We start from the raw sequence: 12113 nt of genomic DNA, 5'->3' as shown, positions 1-12113 counted from the left end.
ACCTTTGTTGACCTTGGATCGCACAACCGTTATGTTTGAAAACAATTCCTTACCCCATTTACAACTAGTTCCAAAATGACAATCATGTCGGACCCTGTCAATAGGAGTTATTGCTTTGTTTATTTTATGGTTTTCGGCCCTAACTGACCTGTGGTGACCTTTAAAGGCACCGAAAAGTAGGGCACACCTTCTCGCTATTGCAGATCTAAATACCAAGTTTAAGTTAAGTTCAACTTTCCTTGTTGAGTTACAGTATAACCAAGCAAGTGTTACAGACACACACACCCCAAGTTGACTTTATAGGTTCCTGTTGCTAAAGCAAGGAACCAAAAATGAAAATATGATCAAACTTCTCCATCTCAATGCGACTTTCTTGATATTTTGTAGTTGTTACTTGGTATAATAAAATTCAACCACGTTTATGTTGTTGTAATATTGATATTTTATTTAGCAAGTCGTGAAATATAGCAGTGCATATAGCACTGGTACTAACGTGGGGCTATTAGCCCACATGGTTATTGTCAGTAATTTGAAGAATGTAAACGAATAAAATGATTAACAAGTCTTTTAAACTTGCTGCTTAAGTAATTTTATGTTGAATGTTTGGTGCCTTCATATATTGTAATAGTTATTGGAATATATTCCGTCAAAGATGCAAACAGTTTCAATTCACCTTAGGCTGATCTGGATAATAAATCCTATATATTTGGTTTGGTTCTGGGTCGGGTGAGACTACAATTTGTCTCACCAAAAAAGTATAAAAAATAACAAAGAATATGATAAAACTGTACTTCTAAGCTTTTAGGCAACCCCCCCCCCACCATCTATTAACAAGAAAACTTTTCTTATATACACTCATGTCGGGGATGTCCGGATATACAGTTGACTAGTTAGAAAACAAATTGATAGTGCAAAAAGCGTGGTAGCCTAGATGAGCTGCGCTTGGTGGTGTTACAAAAAAAAAAAAAAAAAAAAAAATCGGGCAACATGATGCTAAATAAAGAAAATCATTAGGCCTAATATTAATATTAATGTCACAAAACAAATAACATAAAACGCTCTCCACAGACTTTTTGTCAAACAAAAATTTGAAAAAGATTCGGGCAAGCTACTGCATATATATATATATATATATATATATATATATATATATATATATACATATATATATATATATATATATATATAAATATATATATATATATATATATATATATATATATATATATATATATATATATATATATATATATATATATATATATATATATATATATATATATATATATATATATATATAATTTTGTTTTCCTCTTAGGCTGCCCGAATTTTTCAGGACTTTTGCCCGAATTTCTTGTACTCTGAAAAATTTGGGGGGCACTCTGCCCCCCTGCCTCCCGCCTCGTACGCCTATGGCTGTCCAGCTTGGCTTGCGTAGTATCTTTCTTCAATGAGAGTGTTAACCGTTCTTTCATCTTGCCACACATTATATATGCTGTACCTGTCTGGTATCACTTCATTTCCGGTAAAGATAAATCCAGACTGATAAAATTCCTTAACCTTTTTACTTTATTTACAACACTGATAATTTTCGTTAAAAGAAATCGGTTTGTACATCATAGGTGTATACTATTGAAGATTTTATAAAAGCGTTTTTGGTAGAAGTTTCATTTTTTTAGAAAGGTTCACGTTCACCTTGTAGTTAAGTAACTGAGAAGTGTCACGTGCTAATAACACTATATGACTTCACTTAATGACAATATGGCAGACACCTGACACGACTTGTATATAATGATATCTCCGATACTAATCATCTCGATAGCTTAATAAGTGACTGTTGGCACTAATTAATATTGACATGTTGTAGACCGCTAGAAACCACTGACGTAATCCAGGTTGTATTTCTATATACAACTTTTAATATTTGAGTAATGACCCATTGAAATATTTTCATGTTCACAAAACATTTCGAAAATTTGATAAATAACGAAAATGGTTAAACGGTAGTTTTCAATAAACAGGAGTCACTCAGTAATTTTGAGATCTTCTACAAAACTACATGCCACAGTCCACTCGACTCCGCAGCGTTGGACTTGTTTAATTGCCGAATAACCTCCGGTCTCATAATGTCCTGAAAATCCTGGTTTTAAAGATTCTATTTGGTAGCCGTAACTAACGGATTTCAGGCTCGTGCACAATTTTTCGTAGGCCTATATTTGATTGTTGGAGTGCGTCGATTTGCTAAGAAAGCCTGACACAAACTAACCGCAAACATCAAATATTAAAAATTAACAACATCATACTTAGATACGGTAATTACTTTGCAGTAAGTTATAGAAATTTAATATATGATCAATGTTTTCATCTCAATGCGACTTTCTTGATTATTTGTAGTTGTTACTTTGTAAAATACAATTCAGCCATGTTTTTGTTGTTGTATTATTCGGTACTTTAGCAAGTCGTGAAATATAGCAATGCATATTACACTGGTAGTAACACGAAGCTAGTAGCCTACATGGTTATTATCATACTATGAAGAATTTAAAAGAATAACATTATTAACAAGGCTTTTCATCTTGAGGCTAAGGTCTATTTTATGTTGAATTTTGGTACCTACATATATTGTGATACTTACTGGAATAGATTCCGGCAAAGATGCAAAGAAATCGGTTTGTACATCATAGATGTATACTATTGAAGATTTTATAAAAGCGTTTTTGGTAGAAGTTTCATTTTTTAGAAAAGTTCACGTTCACCTTGTAGTTAAGTAACTGAGAAGTGTCACGTGCTGATAACACTATATGACTTCACTTAATGACAATATCGCAGACACCTGACACGACTTGTATATAATGATATCTCCGAAACTAATCATCTCGATATCCTAATTAGTGACTGTTGGCACTAATTAATATTGACATGTTGTAGACCGCTAGAAACCACTGACGTAATCCAGGTTGTATTTCTATATACAACTTTTAATATTTGAGTAATGACCCATTGAAATATTTTCATGTTCATCAATTAACACGGAAACCATTAATAAATGGTTTCCTGTTCTTCAAATGCAAAACAAATATCAATGGAAAACTGGGAAAAATATGACTTTTATGGCCTCCAACGACATCTTTGCAAGGCAACACATACATGCCATTCAAAGATGACGTATACTTCTTGCGAAGTTGAAATGAAACATTTTTATTGAGCTACTGAGAGTAATAAACAAATGTTAAAGAAGCCATCCAAAGCCGAAATATATATATATATATATATATATATATATATGTATATATATATATATATGTATATATATATATATATATATATAACGGTGTATACATACATATAAATTAGGCATATATATATATATATATATATATATATATATATATATATATATATATGTATATATATTTATATATATATATATATATATATATATATATATATATATATATATATATATATATATATATATATATATATATATATATATATATATATATATATATATATATATATATATATATATATATATATATATATATATATATATATATATATATATATATATATATATATATAGAAGAAAAGATGAGGACAACATGTAGTGCCTATAAATCCAACATAATATTTAGAATAGAATAGAAATAACTAAACGCTACACAAATCTTCGTCAGGTGTAAAAAGAGTGTACATACGTGAGTAAACGTACTTTAAGGATCAATTCGACTTCCTTCAAGTTTCTCTTATTATGGTCAGACAAATTACCCAGGATTATGGCAAACTTAAGACAGTCGATATTGTGTTGTGGAAGATTAAAATGTTCAGCCTCTGGAAAACTGGTTTTGTTGAGTCTGATTGTGCTTTTGCGATTATTAATTCGTAAACGAAAGGGAGTGGAGGCCAAAAGTACGTTCACACTGTCATGGTCTCAATAGGGATATGGCTTTTCTCTCCGGGTTTAAGCACTTTGAGCAGTCTGGGGCTTACGGTAGACCATCGTGATTTCAATCACTCTTTTTACACCTGACGAAGGACCAGGGTGTCCGAAAATTTGTGTAGTGTTTAGTTATTTTAGTATATATATATATATATATATATATATATATATATATATATATATATATATATATATATATATATATATATATATATATATATATATATATATATATATATATTTATATATATATATATATATATATATATATCTTTATCTATATCTATATCTATATATATATATATCTATATATATATATATACATATATATATATATATATATATATATATACATACATATTTATATATATATATACGTATATATACGAAATACGGAGGCTGAAAGGTTTTTTTCATTGTTCTTGATTTTCCGATGATATATATATATATATATAGGTCATTGTCATTAAAATTATACAGTACTGAACAACGAATTAATGGCGTTATTTATTAATTTATACAGAAAAGCATACACGACTCTGCTGGGAGGCATTTGTCGTTTGGTTTGTGTTCAACGAAAGTAGTATTGATGCTAGTCTGTATCGACCGACTGATTTGGATTTATTTTCAATTGACTGATTTATAGAAAATTAGATTGATAGAAACCCAAAGTAGAATCTTATTAATTAACTAATATAATAGAGATTTAAAAAACACACATTCTACCATGAAGCTCTATTAAGCAATGGTTCTGTCGTTGATCCTAACGATGCCTCAGCGATCGGGTGAGTACAATTTTGACCTGTACCTCTGAATGTCGTTTAAAGTATAGCTTTAGTCATATGAAATCAACAAAGGCTAAAAACCAATAGGAACTCTGTCTTTACACAGGGATTGCAAAGTCAACAACCACTTAGATATCTTCTGTAACATAAATCTAATTCATATTTTGGGGTATTGCTCATCTGGACTCGATTCACTTTGAATTGAAATATGTATCTCACGAGTTGTCAGAAGTGGACTATGATACTTGAAGTTAGTCTCAGCAACCGGTATATACAAACTAATGATAATATAGGCAAGCAGTTATTAATGGTGCAGTATCAATCATGTTAACCTCGTTTCTTTGTATGATTAGCAGACTACCAGCTGAAATAAATTAACTTAGTCAGATGAGCTAGTGAAGGCCGCATAGGGGTATATATATATATTTGTATTAAATGTATGAATTATGCGTGAATATTACATACGTATAATGCAATGATAGCGCCACAGGGGAGTGATGGGGAGAAAATACCATTTCATCAGAATGCCAAGTTAGCCCCTCCTCCCCCTACCCCCGCCGTCTCCCCAAACCCCCGTTGTAAAGTAAAACTCTCCCTTTAGTAAAAAATTCCTTTAATTAGGCAATATTAGGCTAAATACATGTTAAACCTTCTGGGACATCATTATTCTATGCCCCATAGATCTGATCAAACATAGTCTGTTCAAACTGAAATCTTTTCTGTGGATAAGTTAAATAGCTACGAAAGAATTGGCTGAAAGCATTGCAGCTTCAGTGCTAAAAAAGTTCCATAAAGTTATTCCTCCCTCCGATATTCTAACTATTGCTAACTATTTAAAAGTGGTGCAACTTCTATGGGCTTTCTTCACAATAACAGTGTACTAATTGTAAGTATAAAGCAAGTTGCCGCATTGCTATTTTTCGAAACTTGCCCAGCTAATCACTGCTAGTCTGTCTCGACGTGAATGTACGATCATGGTTTTATGCATTATAGTTTTGTCATAATTGTGAATTTCATAAACTAATTAAAGTATTCATAAATTAAATTAAGGGCTATTCCCTAGGCCCTAACTTACACTCTATACAGGTGCGCTTTTGCAATCCATATTTTCCCCCTCCCTCAACTGCTTCTTTGCGACCACCCCAAACTTGGGATTTTTAGTGATTGGAAGAACCCACGTAACATGAAAGTTCTGCATGGTTTTCCCAACCATGAACAGGAAGTCCTTGTGTAACTATTGTATGTATAAGCTCAAAGAAAATTAATATCTTTGGAAAAAAAAATGATCCCATCAATCATGCAGTGCGTTGCAGTTTTAAACAGTTACAGTATGTAAACATGTATATTTTACTTCTACAAAAGTACTTCTCCATTGGTAGCCTGGTAGGTGAAACAGAGAGTTACACATGTACATGTATATAAAGAGATGTGTCACAATCTGGCTAAGACTAACTTCATTCGTCTCAGGACAGCCGCTTTGAAAGAAAATAAACAAAGAAGCATTAAATTCATTTTATCACTGTAAATAATCAAAGCCCTGTAATCAAGATTTATTACAAAAGAAAGTAATTTTTGATAAACTGCATGTTTTTCTCAGGAATCTACATGTTGCCATTTATAATTGTTTTTATACAATTATTATAAGAGTTCATGTTTCTTTATCGTTTAAATTTTTAATATAGTTGGCCAGGAAATCGGCTGTTTCTACAGTAACACGTCGAATCTATGGCTTCGTAAAAAACTATTTCCTGGTTCGCTTAGCATTTCGCGGTGCAGGGATTTCTGCCCTAGTAACAGTATATGGTTTGGCTTAGAGGACGGACGCACGTGTTACTGTGGTAATCCGTCTGCATACATCACTGCTCAGGCTGCTCCGCTGAGCGACTGTGATACTCCCTGTGATGCCGCAATCAACTGTGGCGGGCAGAATGTCTCAGCTTTGTATAAAGGTATACAATATGTACTCAATTAAGTTCTTCAGGTCTAGATGTGTGTATGTATGCGTGTATTTGTCGGTGTATGTATTTTAAATCCTCCTGCAAGGAGGAACTCGCAAGTTGACCGAAGTCGGTCTCTTAAATTCATATCTTAAACAACTCTGTAACTGGACGACATTTGGGACCTTATGATTAAAAGGCACCGGCGTTAACCGCTGAGCTAACACTCCATGATGCCAAGTATTGATTGTATGCTTCCCCAATTATTTCATCTTCACGAAGGCTTGTCTCAATTCAACACTGATTATTCAAGGCAACAGTTCCAAGAATGTATCGTAGTCTATATCTCGAATAATAAGTAATACGCTAAAGATTTTGAAACATTTATGTTTCTGACAAGTCCCCGTTTGTAAATCATAATAGTAATTCAAAGTCCATCATTTTCTAGAGTGAACGGTCTGTAAATTTAAACCCCGCCCGATGTAACCTTTACTGTTGGAAAAGCAGCAATCAACTCAGCTATGAAAACTTGAGTTATGAGTCAAGGAAACTGATACACTCCGAAATAATCTGGAAAGTACACTCTTGTGTTTCGCAGGCTTATTTTGACATAAACTGACAAAAACACGATTTACTGTTTCAGTTATCAGATACCCCTGTAATGCGTTATTATGAATGACCGTATATTTGCTCAATGTCTAATAAGTTAGCCAAGGCGAAAGCAGATTCTTTTTTGATGGGTATTCAGATAAAAATCTAGAGGGGCACAAGGTTCACGTTTTCTGCTGTAGCAAGATATTCCACCTCCACCAAACCTTTATCAGCTTTTGAATGCAACCCCTCAAAAAAGATCACAAACTGACGACAGCTTAAACAGGTGAGTAATCTATATTGCAGATCTAATCCAACAAGATCCTTTCAACATTTAAAAGAAGTTTGCAACACCGGTCATTTTGGTAAACGCATCAATTTGCCCAAGTTTGATACTTCGAAATAATATTTTGAATATATTTAGATATTTTGATATCCTGTTTGAGGGTTTGTCAAATTTTGACTGTCTTTAATTATATCGTTCTTTCAATTTTTCATACAACGTATTTTTGTTAAATTTTCGCAGGGAAAAATTATCAAGGTTGCTACGAAAATCCTACCGACGTCTATATTCCATTCACACAACCTAAGGCTGATTTGGATGTCGAAAGGTGCTTAGAAACTTGCCAAATTTTTCAGCTTTTTCTGCTTACCCAAGGAGACAAATGTATATGTATCAACCAACAACCAAAATTGAAGAGACGAGAGGATTCAGAATGTATAGACAATGGTATTAAATGCACCGGTGGGGAGAAATGCGGCGGCTTCGAGAGAGTTTCGATTTGGAGCCTTAAGAACAACATGGTTGGTAAGTCAAAGCAGTATGCACATAGTTAACCATGCAATCGTTTGGCGTATATCTGATACTTAAAAGTCCATCATATTGTATGTACGAGATACACTTGTTAGCTTACTAAGTTTGCCTATTCTTACTTCAACGGTGGCTAAAATGCATATCTACTTGCCTGCAAGGAGCATAATGACTCATTTGGTAAGTGTTGATGTATTGGGAAAACCACCTTCAGTAGGGGATATGTCGAGTTGGTAAATTGGTGCAACCAGCAAGCTGGATTCTAACAGCTCTGGTACAACTGCCATAGACAATCTACCCAAATCAAGCATGAAGTTGTATTACCTATTAGCCAATAACGTTCGTAGCTTTTAAATTTTCATATTATGGGCGAGGTTTATTTGGATCCCAACGGAATATATCTTCGACAAAAAACAAAGTTGAAAGTTGTAAATTTTTCGACTTTTATGCCACCATTTGAAGTAAGATTTGAATAGATAAACTAGTTATGTATGTCGTTATGGCATCGTGGAATCAGTGAGGTTGAGAAACATAGAAAAGGACGCAAAATGCTGCTTTAAGCCATTGCGCAGTTTCGAATAGGATATTATGCCTGTCAGACCTGTCAAAAGTACTTAAAATATACTGTTTCACATGATCGACAATTCTGTAGCGACTTCAGAGCTTCCTGGTCTGTAGCCTATACCTGGCCACTTATTGAATGATAAGCTTACATTTCTCTATAATACATTTACATCCACAATTGTGCATAGTTTCGGTTTAATTGTAGAACACTTGAAATAATAATCCCTTTGTTAATTTCGTGGAGTGGTTACTATACTTGCCTTGATGCTAATGAAACACGTATTGCAATAGCATTATATTAACTATCATTACGACATATTCTAATGTAAATATTTGCCCCGTGCATTTCTACGTTTTACTTCCTCCATAAAGTCAACTTCCCCGTTTCATTACAGCTGCTTCTATGTTAATGTTAAACGATAACCTTTCTCTCATCAAGGTCAACATCAATAGTAGTTCTTTTTTTTTTAATTTAATAATGAGTGGCATCTGTTTCTATATGTTCACGATCCTCTAAATGTCAATAGATCCAGGAGTCATCCGTGGACAATCGCTTCTCGGCATTTATGGCAGGCCGTTTTAACATTTACCTCTCTATTCTACTTAAGTAGAATTAATTCCACTTAAATAGAATACAATTAAGCTTAAGTAAAATGAATTGCACTTAAGTAGAATACAATTAAGCTTAAGTAAAATGAATTGCACTTAAGTTTAATTGTATTCCACTTAAGTAAAATTACCACTTTCTTTTAAGCTTAAGTTAAATTCAATTTCACTTAAGCTTAATTATATTCTACTTAAGTAAAATACAATTCAACTTTAGTAAAATTTAATTTAGCTTAAGTAAAAGTGTCATTCTTTTTCACTTAAGCTAAATGCATTTTACTTAAGTAAAATTGTATTTTACTTAAGTAGAATACAATTAAGCTTAAGGGAAATTGAATTTAACTTAAGCTAAATTGTATTCTACTTAAGTAGAATTGTATTTTACTTAAGTAGAATACAATTAAGCTTAAGTGAAATTGAATTTAACTTAAGCTAAATTGTATTCTACTTAAGTAGAATTGTATTTTATTTAAGTAGAATACAATTGCATTTTACTTAAGTAAATTTCAATTCTACTTAATTAAAATACAGTTAAGCTTAAGTGGAATTGAAGGATATGGCAAGGCGTTATAACATTTACCTCGTGCTGAGAAGTGGTTGGTCTGGGGGCAATGTTAGTTGGTACCATGCCCTGTGATACTTCTACTACTAGTACCACTGATTGGTGGTATGCCGTGTAGTCGTTCCCTTGCCCTCAAAAGTGCTTTTCCAACTGCATCAGCAACAATTTACAAAGATTTATTGGCTGGCTGCATTTAGCAAATGTCTAACGTTCAGACTCAGTGATAAACATAGCTTTGCTTCATTTGCTAAGTATGGTGTTATGTTCGTATATACACTACGAAAGCTGGATAAGTATCGCAGAATGGGGGAATGGCCGCAAATGGTTACGTAACTAGTACGTCTTGAACGTAACTCTATAGGTCTCGCATCACAATTAATTGTTCCATTGACTTACACACTAAACTCATCACTTTCAAGACCTGCCAAAGCATAGATAGAAGTTTTCATCTGGTATATCCTACCCACCACATGATAGCTATGATCTTGGCCTATCATGGCACTTGCAAACTTCCATATCATGACCGTTTAGATTATGAGCTAGAAGAGGAGCAAGTTTATCAAACTGAACCCTTCCATATGCTCGTTCGGAGTAATATAAACATTTAACCAAAGATTTTTTAAATGGTTTATATCACCTTCGATCCTCCCTATTTTCTCACCATCTGTACTTTAATGCTTTTTCATATAAAGGCAGAATAAACGATGACAGTAAATGATAACATGCTTTAAACAAGCTTTACGTTAGGTACTTTTACCTCTTTTCTGACAATGGTTAACCTATTGAGCGAATGAACACGTGGTGAGGTACCTATAATAGTATACAAAGTCGTACTACGCGGCAAGTACAGTGACGCAATGAGTAGCATGTACTGATTGACCAATCACATTTTACTTAAGCTAAATTGCATTTTACTTAAGTGAAATAGATTGACCAATCACATTTCACTTAAGCGTAATTCTATTTCACTTAAGTAAAATGCAATTTAGCTTAAGTGAAATTGAAAAGCCATTTTGCTTAAGTAGAATAGCATTTTACTTAAGTAGAATTGAATTTTACTTAAGCAGAATTGCATTTTACGTAAGTAGAATTGAATTTTACTTAAGCAGAATTGTATTTTACTTAAGTAGAATTGTATTTTACTTAAGTAAAATACGATGTAGACAAAAACCGTTTAAACTTAAGCTAATATGAATTCCACTTAAGTGAAATACAATTAAGCTTAAGTAAAATGCAATTCTACTTAAGTGCAATTCATTTCACTTAAGCTTAATTGTATTCTACTTAAGTGGAATTAATTCTACTTAAGTAGAATAGAGAGGTAAATGTTAAAACGGCTTGCCATACGGCCTTTTGGCGAAGATCATGTGTACTATCTGTTCCCTTTCGAGAGGAATGGTGATACACACTCGGCGATGATCACACAGTCACAGTCTTGATGCGAGGGGATTGGGTTCAGAGCGGATCAGTCGTTCGGTAGTTTGGTTTTCGTGCCCAGGTTCTTTCCTGGGCGACTTTTTCTTAAAAAAGTATCCATGGACAATTTACATTGTTTACCTTGTATGGACAGAACATCATATACAACTCGTGACTGCTGAACAGGGAGATCTTATATCATTTTGTATCATCATTATTTGTATATTTACTAAATTTTCACAATTGTGCATAGTTTCTGTTTAATTGGAGAGCAATTGAAATATTAATCCCTAGTTCCTTTCGTGGAGTGTTTACAAGTTGCATTGATGTTAATGCAACACGTATTGCAATAACATTATATTAACCATCAAAACGACATATTATAATATAAATATTTCCCCCATTTCTTCGATTTACTTCCTCCATGAAGTCAACTTCCCCATTTCATTACAGCTGCAGTCATCAATGGACTGAACTGAGATATTCAATTCCACTTCGTATCATCATTATTTCATATTTATATGAAATCTTTTTTTTCTCAGAATATCTTTCAGAATTTGAAACGATAGAGAAGGAAATAAAGACTGCTACTGACGTAAGAACTCACACAATTATGCGTTTGTAACGTACACAGCCTTGGTTCTATAGCTCGAATTTTTAATGCTTTGCTTATGTAGCTACACGTGTTTTTTCTTTTCAATTTATATCAAATATTTACCTAAGATCAAATTACACATGATACACAACAACACACTCAGGTCTAGTTAGTTCAGCAATACCGTTGCACATGCGAGTAACTCCCTCTAACACCTTCAATCCCAATTAGTTCAACAGTAACGTTGCACAGATAAGTGAGGGTTCTCTACACACCTTCAATCCCAGTTAGTTCAGAAGTACC

At 33.1% G+C, this 12113-nt stretch overlaps 1 protein-coding gene across 1 annotated transcript in view; it reads left to right on the top strand.

Moving 5' to 3' along the window:
* Nucleotides 1-4483: 4483 nt before the first annotated feature.
* Nucleotides 4484-12113, top strand: part of LOC139972055 (uncharacterized) — a 9604-nt gene continuing 1974 nt past the window's right edge. The window contains exons 1-4 of the mRNA XM_071978952.1: nucleotides 4484-4728; nucleotides 6411-6677; nucleotides 7783-8064; nucleotides 11758-11810. Coding sequence (XP_071835053.1) covers nucleotides 4689-4728; nucleotides 6411-6677; nucleotides 7783-8064; nucleotides 11758-11810 — 642 coding nt within the window. The 5' untranslated portion in view covers nucleotides 4484-4688. The remainder of the gene's footprint in view (nucleotides 4729-6410; nucleotides 6678-7782; nucleotides 8065-11757; nucleotides 11811-12113) is intronic.

The sequence above is a fragment of the Apostichopus japonicus genome, chromosome 1, assembly GCF_037975245.1.
Source record: "Apostichopus japonicus isolate 1M-3 chromosome 1, ASM3797524v1, whole genome shotgun sequence".
Lineage (NCBI taxonomy): Eukaryota > Metazoa > Echinodermata > Holothuroidea > Aspidochirotida > Stichopodidae > Apostichopus > Apostichopus japonicus.
The sequence above is the reverse complement of the archived record's forward strand: the minus strand, read 5'-3'. Positions and strand labels throughout refer to the sequence as shown.